The 27,566-nt window shown below is 41.4% G+C and overlaps 1 protein-coding gene across 1 annotated transcript in view; it reads right to left on the reverse strand.

Annotated features, from left to right (window-relative positions):
* Positions 1 to 555: 555 nt before the first annotated feature.
* NEK9 (NIMA related kinase 9) overlaps positions 556 to 27,566 on the reverse strand; it is a 39,554-nt gene continuing 12,543 nt past the window's right edge. Inside the window, exons 9-22 of the mRNA XM_052646169.1 lie at positions 24,096 to 24,146; positions 23,442 to 23,634; positions 21,541 to 21,685; positions 20,690 to 20,890; positions 20,459 to 20,505; positions 19,084 to 19,239; positions 17,368 to 17,476; positions 16,344 to 16,505; positions 12,185 to 12,355; positions 11,383 to 11,442; positions 8,654 to 8,856; positions 7,112 to 7,273; positions 4,531 to 4,740; positions 556 to 3,031 (exon numbers count right to left, since the gene is read on the reverse strand). Coding sequence (XP_052502129.1) covers positions 2,909 to 3,031; positions 4,531 to 4,740; positions 7,112 to 7,273; positions 8,654 to 8,856; positions 11,383 to 11,442; positions 12,185 to 12,355; positions 16,344 to 16,505; positions 17,368 to 17,476; positions 19,084 to 19,239; positions 20,459 to 20,505; positions 20,690 to 20,890; positions 21,541 to 21,685; positions 23,442 to 23,634; positions 24,096 to 24,146 — 1,993 coding nt within the window. The 3' untranslated portion in view covers positions 556 to 2,908. The remainder of the gene's footprint in view (positions 3,032 to 4,530; positions 4,741 to 7,111; positions 7,274 to 8,653; positions 8,857 to 11,382; positions 11,443 to 12,184; positions 12,356 to 16,343; positions 16,506 to 17,367; positions 17,477 to 19,083; positions 19,240 to 20,458; positions 20,506 to 20,689; positions 20,891 to 21,540; positions 21,686 to 23,441; positions 23,635 to 24,095; positions 24,147 to 27,566) is intronic.

Genomic DNA, 27,566 nt, shown 5'->3' on the forward strand with positions numbered 1-27,566 from the left:
TGAAATTATTTATTTACAATACATCCTTGCACCAGAGTTGTTCTATTATGAATGTTTCCAAATATATGGCAAAATCGAATGAAATGTGAGTTTAGGTCTGTTCTTGCTTTTAACCTTAGTGAAATGTTCAGCCAAGAGAAGTTACAACTTGGCTGTGCTATGTCAGGGAGACCAAATACAGTTCAGCCTTTCTGAGGGAAAACAGTTTTATAAACATAAACTGGCAGTATCACTTGAAAAAGCCCACTGTGACTGAGGAGATAAGTACAAGACATCACCCTTCCTCTTTTAATGGCTCATGTTTTTTTCCTTCGGCACCTTGAGCACTATATTTTAGAAGTTTGAGGGTCAGGGGAAGAAAGTTGTAGCAGCAAAAATGATTCTATTGGCAAGAAAAAACAAATTGGAAAGAAGCAAAGATTATTTCTTTGCAAATGCCCCTTGCATTTATTTATTTATATAAAGACTCACTGAATCAAAGATTCACGAAGGCCTGGAGTCTGTGTGTATCTGATCCCCAGTGACTAAGGTCATGTGCAGGCTCAGAGGCATAGCACTGATTGAGAGTTGAAATGTTTATTTAAAACAGAAATGCCAAACCACTCCACCCTCAACCTTTCAAACATCTGGCTAACAACAATAAGCTAATTCTTCAGCAACAATGTCAGAGCAAGGAGTAACTCAGGTTATACTATAAGGCAAAAGCAATACTACTGGAAAACTTAAAACACCTAGCACTACATAAAGAAGAAAAGTAGGACACAATTTAAAATTAGCTATAGAAAACCAGTCAAAGGCATTTCTGCTGCCTCACCTTTCACTTTTTTATCTGATGTGTGGTTGCCACCTATGAACTGGTTTCTGTTTGCATAGCTTTTTGGTGGGAAAAATCATATGGCTGTCCCAGGCACAATTTGGGAAAGTGCAAATTGTCTCTAAGGCACAGAACTTAGATTCTCAGCCAGATTAACAGCAAACCAAGACTTCCCAAGGGAACATGCTAGAGCAAACGACCCCAGCGTCTCACTGCTGGAGAGTGACTCCCTCTCTGGAGCCAGGGCTCCCACCCTCCCTTCAGTGCTCCTTCACCCCACGGTCTCAGCAACGTGCCCATGTCCCTCGGTTCCATGGCACAAGCAATACTCATGATTAACACCCAAACTGACCCTGCCTCTCAGGCCTGCTGAGATGGTGAGCATAAGGGATACAGGAACATGAAAGGCCAGTCAGTCCTTTTTAAAAAAAATCAAAGTTGCATTTACATGATGAACCAAAACCCATTGTTAGGGTTTGTTGCAAACCCCCCAAGTCCCCAGAACTTGTAACTTTAATCCAGGGTTGGCCCCTTCCCTTATTTTAAGAAAAGGCTTCGGTGATTACATTAGTACCATTGTACTAGGCTTCCCAGAATTGAGAAAACAATGGGAATATCAAACCAAAGAAGATCCCATTGAGTAGAGTTGCCCATCCCCAGCTGTGGGGTTTTCCTGGAGCAGCAGCCTTCACACCACCAATTTTAGGGAAATGGCAAAATTTCCATTGCACAGGTCCTTCCAAAATATTAAATAGATACCAAACATTTACTTGTTGGTTGGGGAAAATGAAACAGATCATTTCAGCTCTTTCTAAGGAGGTAGGAGTGACAGTCATCAAGGCAGCTCATGTAAAGGTGAGCTGGAAACACAAAGCTCACCTCCTTAAGTAAAACCATCAAACGTTTCTAGGACACTTGCTCTCTTTGGAAGAGCTGGCTTGCTGCTGTCTACAAGGACACGAAGACACAGGGATTGGCTCTCAGCCAAATTCCTCTCCAAATTGGCAGGATCCTCCTGTTCTGTCAGGCTTCAGGGACTACCAGGTTTGGGTGCTGGCTCTGGGCCACTCAAGTAGGAAAGATGATACAGATTCACTGATATGGCTTCATAAAACACCAAAAGGGGAAAAATACTGACTAGACATACAGAAAGGGAGTGGCTGGGGCTGCTGATGTCAAGATTAGAACCCTAAGAGCCACGAAGGCAGAGGCACAAGTAGCCTTCTCAGGGGAGAAGACTCAAGTCACTCTAGGTCCTCTCGAAGATGCCAAGCAGAGGCAGCTAAGGAGGATCTCCCCTCATGGTTTCCTCCAAAGTCCATTCCCTCTGCCCCATGGACTCAATTCTCTGAGACGCCTCATCTCTCAAAAGGCTTTTCCAAAGCTAGGAAATCCCACCCTGACACTCCTGCTGTGTGACGAGGAGGGACCTGCCCTTCTTTCTCTGCTCCTCACTGAAAAAGTTCCACTCAACTCTCAGAGGAAAAGCAACCTAAGCCCATTGTTCCTCCTAAAGCATTCAGCTGCACAAATTCAACTTTCTGAAAACAAGCTGGAGATTGGCTCCACCAGACATACTTTCCTGGACTAAGGCTCCTGAGAGGGCTTAGAACACTTCACCACTCTCCAGATGACCCTGGACGGGCTGCACCTGGTTGCAGCCCTCTCCAGCTTTACACTTTAACCTCCTCCACCCAGAGGTGCAATGCCTGGCACTGAATTCCCAAGGCAGCTTCCAATTAACGGTGAAAGTGATAAGTGGGATATAAGCTGCTAGCAGCAAAATGAACGTGAGCATCGTGTCTCCTCTTCAAAGGTGGGATCACCAGATGAGGTACAGAGCTGCTGTTGCTATGGCAGTCACTGAGGACAAAGCCAGGGCCATGGGGCCCTCCGTTCTCCAACACAAAACCACTCCTAGATCCTAATAGGCAGTGCTACTCTCCAAGTGTACACGGAAAGTGCTTCAGAACCTCCGCCTCGCGCTCCTTGTCTGCAAGTGAACGAAGCCAGGAAAGCGCGCTCTGCGTTCAGTAAGTGTGCTGTGAAGGTCTTTGGATCCCAGTTTCCTGGAGGCTAGACAGGCTCAGGAGACTAGAGGCTGGGTCTACAGGAGTCTGTTCCCAGGAGACACCAGGAATCTGAATCTAAGTCAGGCTTTGGATCCATTTCCGTCTCATCCTTTGCTGTCTGAGTTCCTTTGGAATGCATCCCCACCTGTCCAGATAAAACACAGTTCCAGGTTAACTGCCACTTGGTTACGGCAGTTCAGGACTACATTTTCAACGCCAACCCCTAAGAATGTATAGGGCTTTGTATAGGGCTCACGGTTTTGTGAGCCCATACTACTACCTGAGTAACAGGACTTTATGTAAGGTCCACTCCTGTACACTTGTTGCAGGTAGGGTGACCAAGTGTTGCAATCTGCCTAGGGCTGCAGGGTTTTCTGGGCTGCAGAATTTTTGGTTTTAAAACTCTAACAGCCCTAGGCAAAATGGTCCTCCTGCCTGCTACTGCTGCCAATCACTCCATGCTTACCTCAAGTGTGTATATTACTTTCCAAAATACCTTCACAGACATTATTTCATTTCATCCTCAAAACAACCATACAGGGTAGGCAGTATTATTTTCTTCTTTCAGGTGAAAACAAGGGCTCAGAGAAACAAACTGATTTGTGCAAACGTGTAAAGCTGGTAAAGGAAAAAGCCAATGGTTCACAGTATTTCCCTATCCTAGTTCACTCTATACAGAGCAATACTATGACCCTTTAAAAATGATGCAAGCAGCAACACCAGTGAAGTATTTTTTACCAAAAATGCTTAGCTTGAATCTAATCAAGCCTTAAGTCTAGCTTATAGTTTACAGAAATGACAAGGGACAAAAGAACAAGTGAAGCAACGTCTCGAGAAGATAAAACAAAGCCAGAACTTAGGACATTCTGTTACACGACTAACCCTGCTGCTTCTATAAACCAATGCTATGAAAACTACTTTTAAAAAGCAGGTAGGAGTGGTCATGCAGGGAATTGTTCTACATAAAAGAAATAAGAAACATAATGTAAAAGGAGGTTCTTAACTGGTTGCTGGTCTGATAAAAAGTTGTAAAGAACATTTTTTTTTGTGGGAAACCTTGGAAAATTTGAGTGTCAACTGAGTACTAGTGAGAATTAAGAATCCTAGTGTTATTTTTGTTAAGTGTGATAATAATACTATGGTTCTCCAGAAGAATGAATGTCTATTTTTGGATGTATGTAATAAAGTATTTAGGGCAGCTATGTCATGACTTCCATAATTTATTTGAAAATGGTTTAGCTCAAGAAAAAAAATATATACACACATACACACAATCCTATTTCAAATACACATGGATAAATACCAACACATATTTAAACATATACACTTTTGAAACAATCACAGCAACATATTAACGACTGCTGAATACAGATGGTGGATATACGGGAGTCCACTGAACTGCAATGTTTAAGATTTTTCATAAGTAAAAGAAAAAGGTAACAAAAAAACAATGGAAGTTATGTGATGAGATGATTCAATCCAGGTGCCTAAAGACAGACCGAGCTTCTGGGGTTAATTACAAAAACTACACCATCAAAAAATAAGTACTTGCAAAGAAGTAAGTCCATTTCAGTGACTGGTGTTCTGTTTCTGTGATTCTTCAAAACAAAATTAGAAACTGAATTATTCTTTTAATGCTCTCACCTGCTGCCCTCCTTCGAATTTCTTGTTCAGCTTCTGTAGTTGGGTAAAAATCTGAAGGTTTTCTTGTTGTAACTTCTGTTGTTCAGCCAGACACTTCAACACCAGACCCTGCAATCTCTCAACCTCCACCTGCAGAGTACTGCACGCACAGGTAGGAGCCAAGGGTGTTGCCTTCCCAGCACATGTTCCTGCAGGATTCAGCCGAGGTGGCTAGAGAGACAGGAGAAAAGGGGTCATAGGAGCTTCTGCCTGGATTTTACAGCTCCCTAATCCAATGTCCCTTCTATGTGCTACCAGATTTTACTTTTAAAGTAACAAGAAAAAACACACATACACATGAAGTCAATGTAAGAGAAACAGAAAACTTCTGGGATTACTGTAGAGGCTGGCTCTAACGTCACAGAGCCAGGGAGCTCTCAGTGCCTCAGTTGCATTATGGTAAGGTAAAAGAAAAATCATCTATTTTGGAGGACTCTGTGAAATAATTTAAAGTCATTAATATATTCCCAATATTAAGTTGTGGGAGAATACACAATTTGGTTTGGAACAAGTATGCTCACAGTGAGGACACCATAATTCAAAGGGTCAATATTCATGAAATATAGTGGATCACACTTTAGAAGAGATTTAAGAGGTGTTCCATAAACTGTATCACTAAAACAATTCAAGACTGCTAACTGACAGAGGAATAAAAATGTTTACCTTGAAGTTGCAAAGGCCTTATTTCCTCTTCTGGGAAGCTTTTCAATTATGCTAGCCTGGATTTTTCTCCCATCTTCTACTATACTTTTTAAAAAGGATTAACAAATGATAGCCATAGGCCAAATCCAGCCTACGGCCTGTTTTTGTAAAATAAAGTTTTATTGGAACATAAACATGCACATTCATTAGGCATTATTTTTGGCTGCTTTTATGCTACAATGTCAGTGTTGAGTGGTTACAAGAGAATGTATAGTCTGTAGAGCCTAAAATAATTACTATGCAGTCCTTTAGAAAAAGTTTGATGATCCCCCGTTTACAGTTTTATTGAGATATTTACCACAATTTGATTTCTACCAAAGTTGAGAATAAATGCATCGCTCTCCCAATAGACTACAAGTATTATTTCTTACATATACTTAAAACTCCAACCTACCCTCACAATGTCAGGAAAAACTGGTCTTGAATTTTGGAATTTCAATTTTGGTACTTCTAAGGCAGAGAGAAAAACATCGACTACTGCTTTATTGACTACACCAAAGGCTTTTACTGTGTGGATCACAACAAACTGTGGAAAATTCTTAAAAAGATGGGAGTACCAGACCACCTGACCTGCCTCCTGAGAAACCTGTAAGCAGGTCAAGAAAGCAACAGTTAGAACTGGACATGGAACAACAGACTGGTTCCAAATCGGGAAAGGAGCATTTCAAGGCTGTATATTGTCACCCTGCTTATTTAACTTATATATAGAGTACATCATGAGAAACGCTGGGCTGGAAGAAGCACAAGCTGGAATCAAAACTGCTGGGAAAAATATCAATAACCTCAGATATGCAGATGACAAGATCCTTATGGCAGAAAGCGAAAAAGAACTAAAAAGCCTCTTGATGCAAGTAAGGAGAGTGAAAAAGTTGGCTTAAAACTCAACATTCAAAAAACTAAGATCATGGCATCCAGTCCCATCACTTCATGGCAAACAGATGGAGAAACAATGGAAACAGTGAGAGACTTTATTTTGGGGGGCTCCCAAATCACTGCACATGGTGACTGCAGCCATGAAATTAAAAGACGCTTACTCCTTGGAAGGAAAGTTATGACCAACCTAGACAGCATATTAAAAAGCAAAGACATTACTTTGCCAACAAAGATCTGTCTAGTCAAGGCCATGGTTTTTCCAGTAGTCATGCACGGGTGTGAGAGTTGGACTATAAAGAAAGCTGAGCACCAAACAATCGATGCTTTTGAACCGTGCTGTTGGAGAGGACTCTTGAGAGTCCCTTGGACTGCAAGGAGATCTAACCAGTCCATCCTAAAAAAATCAGTCCTGAATTTTCATTGGAAGGATTGATGTTGAAGCTGAAATATTTTGGCCAATACTTTGGCCACCTGATGCGAAGAACTGACTCATTTGAAAAGACTCTGATGCTGGGAGAGATTGAAGGCAGGAAAAGAAGGGGACAACAGAGGATGAGATGGTTGGATGGCATCACTGACTCTACGGACATGAGTTTAAGCAAGCTCCAGGAGCTGGTGATGGACAGGGAAGCCTGGCGTGCTGTAGTCCGTGGGGCTGCAAAGAGTCGGACACGACTGAGCAACTGAAATGAACTGAACTGAACTGAAGGCAGAGAGAAAAGAAAGACAATCATCTGGTATAGAAAGGTGTCGGCCTGTCAGAAATACGAAAGGGTAAATACTTTCCACAGAAGTCAGTTTAGCCTTGCGTAGAGGCTTTAAGCACTACTGAACAGGAGGTGTGAGTTGATGCTGGGCAGCTGGGAAACAATGAAGCTAGAGGGAGAGACAGGGAGGCCAGGAGAATGGGGCAGAGCTTATAGCCACTGTTTATCTAGTCTTGATTTAAAGGCAAAAGCTCAGTTACCCAGGCTCCTGCTGGGGGCCTGTGTTCCAAAGGCGCTTCAGAAGCCATCTTGAGTCCTTGTAGCTCGTCATACGGCAGAGTATCTTTCTCAGATTCTGAAAAAGCTGCACTTAGGGGAGATGGGCTGTCAGGCATAGGGATGAATTCTGCATTTTCCAGCTCCTACGTATGAGAGAAAGAATCTCATCAGTTCCATCTGAGCCTTTCACTTTTGTCCAAATTCCTTCCCTGCTATAGCTTTCACGCTGACGTGTCATCGGCACCCTCTAGCGGAGCAGGACAGTTGTGGTTACAACACAGCTTGCCCTGTCAGTCAATGTACTGGCAGTCCTTCCTTTGAGGAGCAGATAGGGAAGGGAATTCAAACTCAATTTCAAGAACACTTTTTGATACCCAGTGTGATGCCTCAACACGCTCAGTCAACAAAGGCTATTCAAGTTGGGAAGCTCTAAGGTGATTGCCGTGAGGCTAACTGCCAGGCTGCTAAACGCTGAAGTTTTAGATGGAGCTGTGCGCTGCTTCTTTCATTCACATTCCTAAGTAGCTATCAAGTTTAATATTGTTACAGAGGGAGCCTTACATCTAGAGGTTCCCTCTTTTTTGTTGGGGGGGGGGCGTGATTTAAAATTTCTCTTTACTATAATTTTAAGATTTTCTTTTTTAACGTGAACCATTTGTAAAGTCTTTTTATTGAACTTGTTACAATACTGTTTATGTTTCATGTTTTGTTTTTTCTGGCCACTAGGCATGGAGAAGGCAATGGCACCCCACTCCAGTGCTCTTGCCTGGAAAATCCCATGGACGGAAGAGCCTGGTAGGCTGCAGTCCACGGGGTCGCTAAGAGTCGGGCACGACTGAGCGACTTCACTTTCACTTTTCCCTTTCATGCACTGGAGAAGGAAATGGCAACCCGCTCAAGTACTCTTACCTGGAAAATCCCAGGGACAGAGGAACCTAGTGGGCTGCCGTCTATGGGGTCGCACAGAGTCAGACATGACTGAAGCGACTTAGCAGCAGCAGCAGCAGGCATGTGGGATCTTAACTCCCAAATCAGGGATGGAACTTGCATCCCCTGTTTTGGAAGGCAAAGTCTCAACCACTGGACTGCTAGGGAGGTCCCTAACTATAAATATTGACTGTAGAAAATGTGCAAATATTGATAGGCAAAGGGACATGATAAAAATCACCCGTAATTCCATCACTCACAGGTAACCACTGTTAAGGCATTTTTCTACTGTAAGGCATTCCAACTACCTTGATATTCTACGAACCACAGTACAAAATCTATAAGCTTAATCTTCGCACACATGCATTACAAACACTTCTTTCAAGGAAGGTTACGTTAATTTCCATTCACTTAAGTAATATAGGTATGAGACCACCTTATCTTTTCTTGTCAGAAAGAAAAAGGATTAGAGATTTGATGATTTCGGCTCAGGCAGAAATCAGAAACCTAGATGCCTGCTGCAAAGCACTTGAGCAGCACATGGGAAACAGAGATCCTTCTAGCCCCTACAGAGTTCCTGTCACCAAAGGAACTACCTTTCGAAGCCAGCCAGGACAGGAGCTGCTGGCCCCACTGCTGATCCGCATGGCCTCAGTGGGACTGACGAGACCTTCCATGCCTCGGTCTGCTTCCATTGTTCCTCGGAAGCCTCCACTTGGATCAGGAGTTTCAGATTCCTGCTGACTGTCGTCTTCTCTTCCGCCACCGCTGCCACCTCCTGGGCTAGAGCTCTGAACCACTGACAGATACATAGCACAGAAATATAGAGCTTTGCTATGCAACAGTATTTACCAGCTGACAACCCCACCAACCCCTGGAGAGTTTCTGAGAGTTGTGTGAAGTGGAACAGCAACAGTGTAAGTCAGATACCTGGGCCTAAATTTCTAGTTCTTTACACAAGGTATTGTGCATCAGGATCTTTATGACAGTATTCACTTCTACTTTCCAAACTTGCTTGTACTTATGTTCAGCAGATTATCAATGTTCTACTAGATTACTGAATAATCACCCCAACCACTGCATCCAAACCTTAAATATTCAGAGTCCAACATCCTCCATAGAGGTTCATCTTATATATTGAATACAAAAGATTTTTCACATTTGAGCCAAACATCTCTTAAAGTTGCCAGATAAACTCACCATTAATTCCCTTTCTAGGAAAACAATTGAATAGAGAAGTCCTCAACCATTAAGTTCATCAAATTCTTTACTGACTACCTGTAAGAATTTAAAAAAATATGAGGGCTTCCCAGGTGGCTGAGTAGTAAAGAATGTGTCAGGAAGATCCCCTAGAGAAGGAAATGGCAGCCCATTCTAGTATTCTTGCCTGGGAAATCCCAAGGATAGAGGAGCCTGGTGGGATATAGTCCCTGGGATTGCAAAAGAGTTGGACACAACTTAGCAACTAAGCACAACAACAAAAACAAAAAATGTGATGGCTGATTCTTTAATGTCACGCAGCAGATTCCAAGTTACCTTTAATGAAGATGAGCTGATGCACAGTCAGGAAATGAAACTGAATTTTCAAATGGGCCAAAGAAAAATATAACTAAGAAATTTGCCAAAAAACAACAACAAAAAGAATTGCATGGTATCTTTTACAGTTAAATGTAAAGGATTATTTATTCATGGCCACCAGCTAACTTGGTTTGAGGACTGCACTGTGCCACACTGTGCTCGTATTGAAGCAGCACAACTGTAGATGCCAAAATAATCTCTGAAGCTTGCTTTTTTGTCTTAAATGGCTTTAAAAAAATTACATTACAAAAAATAAGTTATATTTCCATTGACATATACATAAGGCTATTTATAACGTGTAAGTTTTGAAGCCTAACAAAATAAACATACATGAATCTACTATGTGAAAGTACAATTACTTTCCAATATGCTAGCAATTAGCTATATTTTGTTATTTAAATTTAAACAGGATTAAAAATTCAGTTCTTCAGTCACAAGAGCCACTTTTTAAGCGCTTGGCAGCCACATGCGATTGGCGGCTATTACACCGGACAGCACAGATACAGAACATTCTGACTGTTGCAGAGTTATAGGACAGGACTGAACAAGGATATTGCTCTATCGACCTTGTGAATTCCCTTCCTTCTCTGGCATCCTACTTAGATATAACAATCTGATTTTGTATTTTTCATTTCTTCTTGAGGAAAAAAAAAACTTTATCACACACTTATGTATCTTTATACAATATATTATTTATTCTGCTTGAACTTTATAGATGTTGTTCATTTGAACACATATAATATTTCACTGGATGGCTGTAACACATTCAATCAACAATACTTACTGACTAATTATAATACCATTTGCAAGGCACTCTTCTAAGCAATGTGGATAAAATTATTGAAGAGAAAAGACAAAAATCCCTGCTCTTACAGAGTTTACATCTTCCAGATAACGGACATGTGCTTTTAATCTTATGTTTTTCCTTTAAATACTGTTCCAGTAAAATAAAGCTGTAACAGAACAGCTGTGTTTAGCAAAAAGATACTTTATCATTTGTAACAGATATTAATATGGACAAACAGACGCGGAGCAATGAGTTACTAAAGAAAACTAATAATAGGTATGATGCGTGTTTGTGTCAACTAGAGTTTAACAAGTCTGGATTAGATTTTCAGCTGTCTTTTTGGAGGATTAATCTGCTTTCATTCTGGGTCTTTATCTGTTTTGATTCTACAAAATATCCAGTTTTGAGACATCAAGGACTATACATAGGTACTCTAGCAAATGGAAAACCAAAAGGAACACAGATTCAGTTTCCTAGCAAGGCCCTAAACAAGGGAACCATGAAGAAAGCAGCCAAAGGAAAAGTATTAGAGACCTTTGGGCTGACTTTCCTGACCACACTGAAAGTAAAGCCAACTTTTAATTCTGAGGGCCTGTTTTGAAGGCCTATTTCTATAGATTAGAATACCCCTGGAACACCATAGAAGTAAAGGGTGGCCAGAACACATGGCCCCCGGCATTCTAAGGAGAGAACAGTACAGAAATCACATTGCACTGTTGGGCTAGCCGCGTAATTACTCCCACATGTGTGGTGGCAAAGATGTACTCTCCCCCTGACCACAAAACGAAAGTCATCATCTATTGTGAAATCTACCAAAATATGCTCTTCCCTCTTGATCACTGTGCTCCTAATTTCCCAAAGATATTTCCTATTTCCTTTTTTTGGGGGAGACTGCATGGAATTCAACCCAAAGACTCGCACCTGAGAAAAACCACTGGTACCTGAGATACTGCTACTTACCAGTTCCGATGGATAAGCCACTGCTATTGGAACGGATGGTCTTAGAATTCAATACTTTCTCTGAGGAAAAATATTCAGTAGGTAAGCATTGTTTACAGCTAGAGGCAGGAAAAGTGACAAGACTTGGATAGGGACTTAATCTAGGCAATAACTGCTATCTCTCACACCAGACAACTAATTACTATTTTAGATATAAATATTAGAAGCCAAGCACCACTAGCAGCTCTAACTATAATCACTATGTGAAGTAGCAACTCTCTACCTTAACTATTCTTTGGAATTAGCTGGGAAGCTTTAGAAAGTAGCAATGCCTAGGTCCCAATCCAGAGGTTCCGATCTAATTGGTCAGGACAATGGGATTTCTAAAAACTCCTCAAGGGATTCTAATGTGCAGCCAAAGCTGAAAACCACTGACCTTTGAACTTGTAGACCTTTACACAGGCCTTTATAATTTAGTTCATAACAAAGGAATCTTTATGCAGAAAATAGTTATGATTTAGTTTCTTTTTAAAGGTGTACTAAATGTTTCTCACAAAAGCATGATTACAGATAAACTAATTAGTAGACGACCAGAAGTAACAAATTCTATGTTAAGGGGGCAGAGCCCAAAGTTTTCATGAGATAGCAAGTGACAAAACTGAGGAAATAACAATGTTCTGTTCCTCCCATCTGATCACTGTTAGATTACAGAAGTAGCTTCTTTTCTTTAGGACACTTTGTTTGTAAGAGTGTGACCCTCAGTAACTTAGGTGTGGGTCAATCCTCTGTCAAAGCCATCCTAACCAACACGTGGAACCCTTACCAACAATGAGAATGGTGTGCCAGCCTCGGCAAGACAGGTCTGGGACATGATGCAAAGATCCAAAGATGGGCCGAGGCCATGAAGTGCAGATATCTGAGCCGTGGGGTCTCTCTGTGGGGGTCATTGCCAAGCGACCATTACCACCATTGCCCCAGGCAAAAATGTGATTATCTGTAAGAAATAAATAAATAGCAGAAAGTTGAACAGAACATTGGCTTCCCAACTCTTTTGGATTCCCCACCTTTATGCTCTAGAGCTAAAAAGATTTTTTGCCCCTGTTTATTCCCTTGTATAAAGCTTAAACAATTTCTGATGCCACCCAGGTAAAAATGACCATCACTTCTACACACTGCCATCCATTCATTCACTCATTCAACATTTTTGGTCATCCATTCAAGTATTTATTGGGCATCTACTTCATGACAAGCACTGCTTGAGGTGCTGGGAAGACGGCAGTGAACAAAACAAAGTTGCTGCCCTTGTAGAACTGACCTTCTAGTGGGGAGAGACTGATTAATTACTTTAGGTAGTATTAAGTGCTTTGAAGGAAGATCAACAATAAGGAAAAGTGGAAATAAACTGTAACAGTGGAGTATCATTTCTTTAGATAGTGTAGTCAGAGAAGTGCTTGCTGATACTTGAGCAGACCTACTGAAGTGAGAGGGAACCAGGTCTATCCAGGGGAAGAGCTTTCCAGGCAGAGAAAACAGCTGAGTACAAAGCTCCATGTAGGTAAGGTGAGTATCACAAACACAGAGGAAGAAGTCCTCTGCAGGTGGAGCAAAGTAAAGGAGTGGACGGTGGCTACAGAAGAGGTCAGGAGGTGACTGAGGTCTGGGTCATGTGGGCCACTGCAACGACTTTAGTTTTTATTGTTTGAGATAGGAGACCAGTAAAGATACTTAACAGTAGGTATTTAAAAGTATCCCCCAGGTTACCATGAGGAGAACGGACTGCAGGGGCCCAAGGGTGGAAGTAGAGAGATCAGTTGTAGTCATGAACTGACGTAGTAGTGAAGTGGTTGGATATATTCAAAGATAATCTATAGAATTTGCTAATGGATGGAATGTGAGGTGTAGGACAGAGGTGTTATTTTCCGAAACAGGAAGGCTGCAGGAAGAACGAATTTGAACAAAAAATCAGAAATTTGTTTTGGAACACAGTAAGTTTGTTTGGGATGCTCATTACATCTTCTACAAATCAGGACACTTTTTAATGAAAAGGGGGTGCTATTAACAATTAAGCTCAGAGAATAGGCATGAATCAGGACCAATCTGGGAAGACTGGGCTATAAAGCCACCTTATCTTTAGACATTCTGTTGAATCAGTGGGTCTGGGAGTCAGGGATGGTAATATAAGGCTATTAGTGTACAAGGGAGGATTTAAGGTAATAACCTCACTCAGAAAATGAAGGGAGGGAAGGATTGAGCCCTGGACACTTTAAGCTTTAGAGCCGGACACTGCAATTAACAGCAGAGAACCTACCTGACTGCACTAATCTGTTTATATGTATATCTCCCCGACCCTACTAGACTATGAATTCCCTGAGGAGAGCAGCTTTCTAAGACTTTTTTTAATTAAGTATAGTTGATTTATAATATTTTATTAGATTCAGATGTACAACATAGTGACTCGAGTTTTATAGATTATATTCCACTTAAATTTACTGTAAAATAATAGCTATATGTTCTTATGCTATGCAATATATCCTTGGTGCTTATGTTTTTTTTTTTTGTGCTTATGTTTTATACATAGCAATTTGCATTTCTTAATCTCATGCCCCTAATTGCTCTTCTCTACTTCTTCCTCCCTGCTGGTAACTACTAGTTTGTTCTCACTCTCTCTGTGAGTTTGCTTGTGTTATGTTATACTCATCCATTTGTTTTATTTTTTAATTCCACATGTAAGTGCTAATATAGAGTGTTTGTCTTCCTTTGACTTATTCCACTAAACCTAATACCCTCTGGGTCCATATACGTTGTTGTAAATGGCAGTATTTCATTCTTTTTAATGGCTGAGTAATATCCCATTCATTGTATAGGTATACCATATCTTCTTTATCCAGTCGTCTTTTGGAGGACACTTATGTTGGTTCCATGTCTTGGCTATTGTAAATAGTGTTGCTATGAACACTGGGGTGCATGTATATTTTTGAATTACTCTTTTCCTTTTATTTGGAGATAAGCCCAGGCATGGAATTGCTGGATCACAGTTCTATTTTTACTGAAACTCACTTCCATATTCCCAGGGCCTAAAAGAGGATCTAGAGCATAGTAGGCACACAGTTGATGTCTGCCATGTGAGTGAGGTGATCAAGTACAGTTCAGAGAAGCAGAGGAACATACATCAGTAGGTAATATGCCCAGTCACAGAATCTAATTCTAAACTCATCATTCTGAAGTTTAACTTGAAAAGTACACAGATGTTTACACTGAAGAAACGTTCCCTCTCTAAGGCCCTGTCAGAAAGTGCTACTGAATTTGCTACAGTATTTTTAATTCTCAATGACATCCTGATTCTATTTCTAACATTTCCAGTTATCTAGCATGAACTAACCAGTCTGTTCCCTAAAACCCACTGTTTTGAGATAAACAACTCTGAAGGCTGGTTCACTTCCTTAAGTATGGTAACAGATCATTTGTCTGACACTATTGCTGGATCTCTCCTGTATAAATACCAGGCACAGACTGAAAGAAAACAAAGACATCTCTGAGCATGAGCAATAACAACAACAAAAAAAGAGTCAACAGATAAGAAAATGAAATGTGTTTTGCTGTTCACCACTTACCAAAAAGAAGTGGCTACAAAAATCAAGGTGATACAGGAAGAGAGAAAAAAAGAAAGCAGAAGAAAGAGGAAAGGGAGTAAAGGGTAGCAGAAGTAACAGCAAGAAGATGCTGAGGAGAAGAAATAGCTGAAAGGAAAGAGAAGAAAATCCCATTAGACCAATTCAGAAAGTTGAGAGACACACGGTATACAGCCTTTCAAGTTTTAGCAATCCCTTATGACCAACCTAGATAGATAACATGTCAAAAAGCAGAGATATTACTTTGCCAACAAAGGTCTGTCTAGTCAAGGCTATGGTTTTTCCTGTGGTCATGTATGGATGAGAGAGTTGGACTGTGAAGAAAGCTGAGCGCCGAAGAATTGATGCTTTTGAACTGTGGTGTTGGAGAAGACTCTTGAGAGTCCCTTGGACTGCAAGGAGATCCAACCAGTCCATTCTGAAGGAGATCAGCCCTGGGATTTCTTCGGAAGGAATGATGCTAACGCTGAAACTCCAATACTTTGGCCACCTCATGCGAACAGTTGACTCATTGGAAAAGACTCTGATGCTGGGAGGGATTGGGGGCAGGAGGAGAAGGGGACGACAGAGGATGAGATGGCTGGATGGCATCACGGACTCGATGGACGTGAGTCTGAGTGAACTCCAGGAGTTGGTGATAGACAGGGAGGCCTGGCATGCTGCGATACATGGGGTCGCAGAAAGTCAGACACGACTGAGCGACTGAACTGAACTGAACTGAAGGACATCACTGCAGTGCAGTGACCTCAACCTAGGAGCAAGGTCAAATCATGATGTTCTCCTCTCTAGCCAGGTGGCACCAGTGATAAAGAATCTGCCTGCCAATGCAGGAGACACAAGAGATAGGTTCGACTCCTGGGTCAGGAAGATCCCCGGAGTCAGGAAATGGCAACCCACTCTAGTATTCTTGCCTGGAGAATACCATGGACAGAGGAGCCTGGTGGGCTACAGTCTGGTGGGTCACATAGAGTTGGACAAGACTGAGCACACAGGTGCGCACACACATTCATCTCTCTAGCTACTCAGCCAACATTTATTGGAACCAATATGGTGCTGGGCAAGGTATAAGTATTTGATAATTCTTAAAACATTGTGCCAAAAAAGTAAAAGTAAAAAAAGTAGGAATTTAAGAGTACTAACTTGCCATTTCCTAGAAATCTAACCTTTTTACAACAATCACTATGTTGGACAGATGAATAGTTAATAAGGTTACATAAAAACATGACCACCAATTTAACACAAATAAAAAAGTAAACATATGACCCAGCTATACATGACCAGTCCACCTCTTTCACACCCCCAAATTAAAATAGACCCATCTGTCCAGCAAGTTTGAAATGTGAACAGACTCACCATCAGTAGCAGCAATGGTAAACTCATCACCGCAGGAGACTCTGATCACTTGTTTTCCACCTAAGGGTCCCCCCAGCAGGTTGATTCCTAGACGCTTCTTATAATTTCCAACGCCCAGCTGTCCACACTTGTTGCAGCCAAAGGTCAGCAGCCGGCCTCGCTCTGAGACAGAAGCAAAAATAAATAACCAGGTACAAATGATCATGAAACAGAGAAAAGGCACACAATGCAGAGTCCCACGGACTAGCTTCTGGTTACTGAGAGTATACAAGTATAAACTGCCACATAACTTCGGACCTAGGGCAGTTAGGGGAACTATGACCAATTAGAGAGAGGGAATGACTCAATATTATATATTCTTTAAAAAAAAATAATCTATTTTATTTTTGGCTGGCTGGATCTTCACTGCTGCAATGGCTTTTTCTCTGGCTGTGGCGAGTGGGAGCTACTCTCTCATTGCAGTGTGCAGGCTTCTCATTGCCATGGCTTCTCTTGTGCAGCACAGGCTCTAGGGCATGTAGGCTTCAACACCTACACCTACACACAACACCTGCAGCACAGCAGTTGCAGATCCCAGGCTCTAGAGCACACGCTCAGTAGCTGTGGTGCACAGGCTTAGCTGCTCTGTGGCATGTGGGATCTTCCTCAACCAGGTATGGAACCTGGGTCTCCTGCATTGGCAGGCAGATTCTTTACCACTGAGCCACCAGGGAAGCCCTATATACTCTACTTTAAAGGAGGGAAATGGGTACTATTTAACTTAGAAAACTTATAGATGGTGCTAATTAGAGACAGTATTTGCCAGAAATTATAGGTATGACATTTTCCTTAAGAAATGTATTGATTATACATTTGTAATGATTACCAATAAAACATTTACTTGAATGCCCAAGTCGTTAACAAGATAATACTTGATGATGGGGGGAAATAAGGAGAATACATTTAGTTAAGAAGAGCTACTACTTGATAGAATAAAATAACCTGAAATTCTAAAGCCTGTGCACACAGTTGTAAATCAACTCACCATCAATAGCAGCAGTGTGAGTCTTGCCTGGGGCGATTGTACGAATCTTATAAAAGGACAACTGTTTGGCCAAGGTAAAGGAGGTGGTGTAGGGAACTTCGTGGTATGCCTGGAACAAGATAAGCAAAGACTCATGAGGTAAAAAATGGAGGGAAAATAGGCTGAAAATATTGTCAGGGTGACCAAAAGGACTTTCAAGCAAATCATGTTATTAAGAAGGTACCAGGTAACTTTTCATCTCCAACAGAATAAAAAAAGAAATAAGTTCAATATGTAACCAGAGAATTTAGTATGAGATTGGACTTTCTGACAACGGAATTTTAAATTCCTAAATTAGGGTATGCAAAACATGAACTCTCCATCCCAGAAGGCATCTATATAAGGACAGAATCATTGACATTTGTCTTGGTTATACACTGTGCATAGCTAACAAAAACAGGGCAAGGAATTAAAGAATCTTGAAGACTCTCTAACCTACTAAGCTATCAGTTTACTGTGACCTAATTTTACCTACAAAGTTCTCAACCTGTTAAAACCCACATCCCCTTAGATTAGCATAAAAATAAATCTTGTCATGTAAATTTAAAATTTCACAATATAATGCAATAACAAAACCCAAATCAAGTAACGTTAATTCTGAATATATCTTTTCAAACTACACAGACACCCTCCCAAGACTTGCTCCAAATGTGTACTCCCCCATTTCACGATCACTACTTTAAAACAGAGACTGCTTAAAATTAATTCCATTTTTTTCCATTGAGTCAGCAAACTTGTCTATTAATACGAATCTTTAGAAAAGGATGAAAACTCATACTACCACAAAGAGAGGACTAGGGCTTAATATTAGAGGTGTATTTTATGACATGCTTGAAGGAGGTAATAGTAATTACATTTAATAAGCCTATATAGGATCAGTGATTTGAGAGTAATCTTAAAAACTCTCCTGGGAGGTGATACATGGAAAAATGTTTCTTTTCATAATGTTAATTTTCTTGTGTTTATATTTCAGGGACAAGGTAGAATCTGAATTCCATCACTTGATTGTTTATAATCAACTAATTTATTGAGGTATAATGTACTATATAATACTATACAGCTTGATATATTTTTCTATAGGTATATAAACATAAAAACTACCCAGATCAAGATACAGACCATTGCCACCATCCTAGGCTCTCTCCTATCTTTCCTGTTAATGCCTATACCCCTCCTCCCAGAAGTAACAGAAGTGGTTACTTCTGTAACCACTATTTTGACTTCTGCCATAAGTTAATTTTGCCTTTAAACTTCAAACAATGGGCATCAGTGGGCTTTCTAGGTGGCACTAGTGGTAAAGAACCTGCCTGCCAACGCAGGAGATGTCAGAGATGTGGGTTTGATCCCTGAGTTGGGAAGACACTCTGGGGGAGGGCATGGCAATCCATTCTAGTATTCTTGTGTGAAGAAGCTCATGGACAGAGGAACCTGGTGGGCTACAGTCCATGGGGTCGCAAAGAGTCAGACACGATTAAAGAGACTTAGCACACAAATTTCAAATAATGGGTAGCATATAGTATGTATTCTTTTGTGGCTGGCTACCTTTCCTGGACTTAGTATCTGTGGAGATCCTCACTTTATTCTTAAGTGATCACAAACCAATAATGGCATTTTCAAAGAAATTTCAACCTAGAGAGGTTCTGATGGTTTATTTAGGACACCAAATGGGATACTCACTTCATGGTTGATGATTCCAGACATGCACTGATTCAGACCCAGTTTGTTGAACTCATTGAGTCCACAGGCTAACACTTTGCCTGACTGGGTCAGCAGAAAAGTCCCATCGCAGCCACATTGAACCGCGACAATAATTAAGGCCTTGGGAACATCCACCTGCAACAAAAAAACAAATTAGAAAAAAAAAAAAATCTACCCAACATAACTTGTATTAGGAAAAAAATCCTCAAATTCTTTCAAAACTGTCATGTCCTGCATTTAGCAGAATGACTACAGGGAGTTCTATTCTCTTCAGATTTGCCCAGCAGCTTAGAGGCTACTGTTTTCAATAAGGAGCTTAAGTTTTATAATAAAGAGGCAACTGCAGGTCGGCTAAATAGATAGCGCCTGTCAAATTTTAGCAATAGGCACTTAGTTACTACTTAGGAACACTTCTCAGAAAACACTGGGGAAGGAGAAGCTTCAATCTATTACTGATTTAGTCCTCTGAGATACAATATCCCATGATGGGTACAGAAGAACTCAGACCTGTGGAGTCCCAGTCATACAATAAGTGAGGTGACCAAGGATTGAGGCAGCAGCCAAGATGTCTGAAGGCTCATATCCCTCTGCAGTTAACTAGACAGGGCTGGAGAATGGTGGGGGACATGATGGGTGTACCTGTGAAATCTGAAAACTCAAACCTTCTAACAATACTAGAGCCTTTTCAGGTGAAGAGGAATAGCTATGAATTCTACTCAGTGAGAATGGTCTCACAGATATATCAGTTAATTTTTAAAATGTAAATAAACATCTTTAATAGTGAATGGTATAGCCGATTACAGTTGGCCTTCCCATGGGTGAGCCTGTGTCCCAGGGTGGGAACGTGGCCACGCTCTCTCTCAGCTGGTTTCCCCTCCCACGCAGGCTCTGGCAGTGCCCGCTTCCACAGTGCTGAGGAATTAGGTATTATGCTTCATACACTATGACCCCAAATACAAACAACTACTTCATCTGGTGTCCAGTTGTGGAAGGAGGAAGGGAAATGGCTGTGCCAGGTGAAAGAATAGCATATTGCTTTCTAGCATCTTTCCACGCAGGGTGTGTTTAGCTTGATGTAACTTTTTCACTGTACATGCTAATTTCAGTGCTCACTAATGAGCAAGCTGTGACTCCAGAGTGTCCACAGTAGCTACATCATTTCTCAACTTTTCATGACTTAGGCAGATGACAAGACCACAGAGTGCTAAATTAGGAATCCTGGATTGTCAATCTCCCAGATAGGGAATATTTCAGAAAGAAAATACCTTGACATGAGGCGGCAGGGAAGGAGGACTTATTACTGAAGGCTGTGTGACCTCAACAGGCTCTAAAAAGAAGCTGCCTCTGATTTTACCTTTTGTGGTGTATAGTAATCCTCTTCTGAATCCAAACCCAGGCGTCCTGAGACAGACATGAGAAAGAAAATCATTAATGTGAGGGCTCCCGTCCCAATGAAAATGTTCCGTAAGATTCTTTTACTAAATTAACACTTAAATAGAGGCTGCATGACATGTTTAGAGGTGCACAAGCTTGAAGTCAGGCTGTGCCCCTGCGAATAAGTGTAGAGAGTCAAGGCAACACCTACCATATTCACCACAGCCCCAAGAGTAGACTTCTTTGTTTCGTGTCAAAACCACCACATGATTATCTCCACAGGAGACCTGCTCCACTGGATTGCTCAGGAAGAAGTCCAGCTGCATGGGTTCTAAGACCTCAGCACCAGCAACCTTGTCCACCCCCATGCAGCCATAATAGTCAGATCCAAAGGCATAGAGCTGACCTTCATCTGTGAGAGGAAGGAAAGCAGAATCCACCAAATGAATTACTTGTTTTGTCTAATGAGAAAGCTGGACAGGACTGGAACGAGGACGACCTCACACAGGGAGCTCATATGAGATGATTGCAGCAGAGAAATCTGACAGACTGTCTATGAAGCCTAGAGTTCTTTGTATTTAGAGGGTCTTGCATACTGTTATGTAACAGTTTTTTTAAAAATGGTGGGATGATTGTGTTAAAAAGGCTTAAAATTTTAAGCCTATTTTACATCTCTATTTTACAGAAAAAAAAGGAAGCACAAAGCAATCATAAAGTGAATAACGGTAAGACCAAAACTAAATTTTAGCTCCTGATTTCTGATTTAGTATTATCTACACCTGACTAGGTAGTGAGGTTATTCCTTCTCAGCCCCCTCAAAATGGGACAGACAATATATTTCTCCTAGTCCCACCTCTTTTGTTACCCACCTGCTTTCTCCTTGCTCATCACTCCTGTAATGCTATATCAAGTTGGGCATGTTGCTATTAAAGTGTATATTTGCTCACTGTCTTTGGTTCTTTGGAATCTTATCTTTTGTGTAAAATCCCAGCTAAAACTGCATAGAATTAAGTACATCACTCCACCTGAAATGCACCTGGGTGCGTTCTGCTGCTGGCTTACCTGTTACACAGACAGTGAAATCATCACCACATGACACCTGACGGATAGCTTTGCCTTGCAACTTTTCTACATGCTTTGGCTGTCGGTAGGAGGCTTTGTCGCCATGGCCCAGCTGACCATGGAGTTTAGTACCCCCTTGCATGTTCTGTGAAATAAACAGGACTTGTGAAGTTTTAAACTTTTCATGCGAAAGCAAATCTTTAACATCACTTCTTATCAAGAAAAACAGTAGGAAAAAGAATCAGCTGATAATTAAGAAACGAAAACAAAACAAAAAGGTAAGGGCATTAAATCTTTTAATGACAGATAGTAAAAATCCCCTGCCAACAGATAAAGATTTTTTAAATATCTTATCAGGACTTAAAAGGAAACATTCCCAATTCTGTCTTTTTCCTCCAAGTCTAAGGTAAACTAATTATGGGTGATGATGAAAACAATGTCTTTATATAGTTTAGCTTGATTTTTTCTATAGGAGGACAGGCTCTTGGAAATCCTTACAAAAGTTTTTACAAATTTTGGTCACAAGGGGGCTTCCCTGGTGGCTCAGCTGGTAAAGAATCTGCCTGCCAATGTAGGAGACCTGGGTTCGATCCCTGGGTTGGGAAGATTCTCTGGAGAAGGGAAAAATTACCCACTCCAGTGTTCTGGCCTAGAGAATTTCATGCACTCTATAGTCCATGGGGTCGCAGAGCTGGACACAACAGCGTCTTTCACTCCCTGAAATATGCAAGTCATGAGGAATTGGGCTACATCAAAGAGGCTGCTAGAAGGCACTGACAATAGTCCTAAATGACTTCCCAGCAGTTTTAGAGAGGCGTGACATTCTTCCCATTTAATAGCTCAACTGTAAGGCCTTCTATAAATGTTTTTTAAGGCACTAATTTCACTCTACCTCTAGAAGTACCCCCAGAAGCTAGTCTTCAAGTGAGAGGATTTTTGGAAATAACAGCAAGCTAAAACTCTGTAACAGAGGTCAAATCACTCATTCTTTCTCTCAACCAATAGCTGAGTGTCTACTCTGTCACACGCTGGGGATAAAGCCTGTCCTCTTGGAGAACTTACCTGAAACTACTGGAAAAAATGAGCTCCCTCCAGAAGGAGGAAGAGTGGGAAGAACTGACGTTCTAAGACAGGTTGGGTAATGAAAAAGCAGCATGAAGTGAGCCTAGGAAGGCACAGCTGAAGAGACAGGAGGGAAGCCAAGAGAGGACAAGGCTTCCTGCAAGAAGGAAAAGTGACCAATATGTTAATACTAGAGGTCAAGCAAGGACTCAAGGGCACCTATCTGTTTCGTTTTCATAATTTAGAGGTCATTTTGTCAAGAGTAGTTTCAACTGACTGGCAGGTGAATGAGGAATGAGTGGGAGGTAAGAAAAGAGACAGCAAAAATATGCAATATGTTCAAGGTGAGAGAGAAGGTAGAATCTAGAGGGGAACAAAGGAAAATTCTACTCAAGATATACCATCTTCAATCCTGATGGAGGTCTTAGAATTTTCCTGACATGGTACACTACTTCATTTATTTACAAAGCTACTTCACAGATATAAGTTGCTCTGAAATGCATGGTAATAGAACAGAGTAAACAAGTGACTTTCTGAAGTCACCCATCTGTAAATGAGAATCCAGTCTCCTGAGTCCGAGCCTTTTAATTCTTTCTCTCCTTCTCTTGCTCTCTCTTTCATTCATTCATTCAAAAAACACTTAAAAGTGTCTAACATGTACCAGGCACTTGGGATACATCAGTGAACTAAACAGAAAAAATCCCTCCTCTCAAAAGAGCTTATATTCCATCATCTTATGCTGCCACTTCGGTAGCACATACTCAATCAACAAAATTCTTATATATCCTGGGCCCAGTGAGGTGCACATCATTGTTCTAAAGTATGTAGCTTTCACTTACCACCCAAGTGTATAGCTCCTTCTCCACTGTGACCACAGCAAAGTGGGTATTCCCTGCACACACCTGCCGGGCACTACAGCCACTCTTGATGACATCCAGTTTCTGGGGAGTGGACTTCCCACCACCCCAGACATAGACTTCACTTGTTCGGGATGTTACCACAGCAATGGGTGCTTCAGTCACAGTGCTTGACCTGCCAACAACCCCCAGAACAAAGGCACATTTAACATAAAAATTATATCAAAGAAAAATGCTTTCAGCCTGTTCCCTGAGTAGAACTGCCAATTATGGTATGAGAAAGTATGTTCTTTCTCGACAACTTACTCCAACCCTCTATCATGGCAGGCTTTGCAATTCTTGCCTCAGGGCTTCATCACAGCCCAGCCAGATCAGATACTAGTCTGATCCATAACACCTACACTTTTCAACTTTTCAACATTCACCACGATAATGAGGTCCACTTTGGTAAGAGGGTGAAATTACAGCTTTCTTTTCCTCTGAAATGACTATTTGATATTTAAATGGATGCTGGGCTTCTGAAAGGATGCCAAAGGCTTCTTACTGGGATCAAACAATGTCCAGACCCAAGAAAGAAAGACCCCCTGGTGGTAATTTAAGATATATTACTTTTTTCAAGAGTCTCCTGAGCATTACCTTGGTCTCTTTGTAGGTGCATTAAGCAGTGTGACTTTTTCCTCCATCTCTCTACCAAAAGAAAAGCAAAGATACATGAGAGAAATAATAGGCTCTATATTGCACCAGTGTCTCTTTAAAACCTTTCACAGACTTAATCTTCTGTAAACCATATGCCTCATACAATGTTATAATACTTTTAGCAAAGTACTTCGATACAACTCAAACAGTTACATAGGCCTAGCATTAGACAATTCATTAACCACAATGAGGCCAGCAGTCTGGGATCATTTGTTTTCTATCTCTGAGGACTGTTCTAGGCTGTACCAGAGAGCCTTGAGAACTTCTTTCTGATGCACATTTTAGGAACCTGCTAACATCTCCATCTAGTCTGTCCAGTGACTCCCTAAACTCTACATTCCTAAAGGTCAGCTCATTGTCTTTCTCCCGATACAGATTTTCTTCCTTACTCTCCTGATTCTTTAACCGGTACCTTCAATCCTCCCAGTGAATTAGGCTTAAAACTTCAGCGATTTTGGATTCCGCTGTCTTCTTTTCTTCAATATTCAAATTCTACAGATTCTACTTGTACAATGCCCTTTATCCTCACCTGTCCTTCCCAGTCTCACCACTTTAGCTCTGGGCAACTTTACTTCCCAACTAGGCCGTTCAGTTCAGTATGTCCTACTCTTTGCAACCCCATGGACTACAGCACACTAGGCTTCCCTGTCCATCAGCAACTTCTGGAGCTTGCTTAAACTCATGTCCATTGAGTCTGTGAGGCCATCCAACCATCTTACCCTCTGTTATCCCTTTCTCCTCCTGCCTTCAATCTTTCAACCTTTCAATCCTTCAACCCCAGCATCAGGGTCTTTTCCAATGAGTCAGTTCTTTGCATCAGGTGGCCAAAGTATTGGAGCTTCAGCTTCAGCATCAGTCCTTCTAATGAATATTCAGGACTGATTTCCTTTAAGACTGACTTGATCTCCTTGCAATCCAAGGGACTCTCAAGAATCTTCTCCAACACCACAGTTCAAAAGCAGCAGTTCTTTAGTGCTCAGCTTTCTTTATGGTCCAATTCTCACAGCCACACAACTAGGATATGGTCCAACTCTCACATCCATACAACTGTCCAACTAGACTGTCAGTTCAATTCAGTTCAGTTGCTCAGTCGTGTCTGACTCTTTGCGATCCCATGATTCGCAGCACGCCAGGCCTCCCTGTTTATCACCATCTCCTGGAGTTCACTCAGACTCACGTCCATCGAGTCCGTGATGCCATCCGCCATCTCATCCTCGGTCGTCCCTTTCTCCTCCTGCCCCCAATCCCTCCCAGCATCAGGGTCTTTTCCAAGGAGTCAACTCTTCACATGAGGTATCCAAAGTACTGGAGTTTCAGCTTTAGCATCATTCCTTCCAAAGAACACCCAGGGTTGATCTCCTTCAGAATGGACTGGTTGGATCTCCTTGCAGTCCAAGGGACTCTCAAGAGTCTTCTCCAACACCACAGTTCAAACACATCAATTCTTCGGCGCTCAGCTTTCTTCACAGTCCAACTCTCTCATCCATACATGACGACTGGAAAAACCAAAGCGTTGACTAGATGGACCTTAGTCAGCAAAGTAATGTCTCTGCTTTTGAATATACTATCTAGGTTGGTCATAACTTTTCTTCCAAGAAGTAAGCGTCTTTTAATTTCATGGCTGCAATCACCATCTGCAGTGATTTTGGAGCCCAAAAATATAAAGTCTGACACCGTTTCCCATCTATTTGCCATGAAGTGATGGGACCAGATGCCATGATTTTCGTTTTCTGAATGTTGAGCTTTAGGCCAACTTTTTCGCTCTCCTCTTTCACTTTCATCAAGAGGCTTTTTAGCTCCTCTTCACTTTCTGCCATAAGGGTGGTGTCATCTGCATATCTGAGGTTACTGATATTTCTCCCGGCAATCTTGATTCCAGCTTGTGTTTCTTCCAGTCCAGGGTTTCTCATGATGTACTCTGCATATAAGTTAAATAAGCAGGGTGACAATATACAGCCTTGACGGACTCCTTTTCCTATTTGGAACCAGTCTGTTGTTCCATGTCCAGTTCTAACTGTTGCTTCCTGATCTGCATACAGGTTTCTCAAGAAGCAGGTTAGGTGGTCTGGTATTCCCATCTCTTTCAGAATTTCCCAGTTTATTGTGATCCACACAGTCAAAGGCTTTGGCATAGTCAATCAAGCAGAAATAGATGTTTTTCTGGAACTCTCTTGCTTTTTCCATGATCCAGCGGATGTTGGCAATTTGATCTCTGGTTCCTCTGCCTTTTCTAAAACCAGCTTGAACATTAGGGAGTTCACGGTTCACGTATTGCTGAAGCCTGGCTTGGAGAATTTTGAGCATTACTTTACTAGCATGTGAGATGAGTGCAACTGTGTGGTAGTTTGAGCATTCTTTGGCATTGCCTTTCTTTGGAATTGGAATGAAAACTGACCTTTTCCAGTCTTGTGGCCACTGCTGAGTTTTCCAAATTTACTGCCATATTGAGTGCAGCACTTTCACAGCATCATCTTTCAGGATTTGAAACAGCTCAACTGGAATTCCATCCCCTCCACTACCTTTGTTCGTAGTGATGCTTTCTAAGGCCCACTTGACTTCACTTTCCAAGATATCTGGCTCTAGATTAGTGATCACATCATCATGATTATCTGGGTCGTGAAGATCTTTTTTGTACAGTTCTTCCATGTATTCTTGCCACCTCTTCTTAATATCTTCTGCTTCTGTTAGGTCCATACCATTTCTGTCCTTTATCGAGCCCATCTTTGCATGAAATGTTCCCTTGGTACCTCTAATTTTGTTGAAGAGATCTCTAGTCTTTCCCATTCTGTTGTTTTCCTCTATTTCTTTGCACTGATTGCTGAAGAAGGCTTTTTTTTAATCTCTTCTTGCTATTCTTTGGAACTCTGCATTTAGATGCTTATATCTTTCCTTTTCTCCTTTGCTTTTCGCCTCTCTTCTTTTCACAGCTATTTGTAAGGCCTCCCCAGACAGCCATTTTGCTTTTTTGCATAGCTCGTTGGTAAACTAGGCTGTAGTAGCACCTAATTGGTCTCACCAAAGTTTCAATCCACTTTATTCAGTCCTGGACTGACTTAACACTGATATTAGTATTGCTAAATAACTTTTCCTAAGATTCCATCTCTCATCACATGAATCGCCCTCTCAAATATCCAACACTTCCATACAATTCCCTGAATACAGCACAAATTCCTTCATCTGGCATTCAAGATCTCTACCTACTTTTAAAGGGTTCCTTCCTTTAGTTCCCATGTTTCAGCTCAGGGTTCCTATTCTGCCTAAACCAATTATACCTGAAGACCTGGGGCGGTGCTTAAGCACCAGTAATTTTTGAAAGTTCTAGTGGTGTTGCTATTGAGAATGCCAGGTCTAAAACCTCTAGTGTAGTCAAACAGGACTTAGTGCTTCCTGAATATTTTCACAATTCTCTGT

This window comes from Budorcas taxicolor, chromosome 10 (assembly GCF_023091745.1).
Source record: "Budorcas taxicolor isolate Tak-1 chromosome 10, Takin1.1, whole genome shotgun sequence".
NCBI lineage: Eukaryota > Metazoa > Chordata > Mammalia > Artiodactyla > Bovidae > Budorcas > Budorcas taxicolor.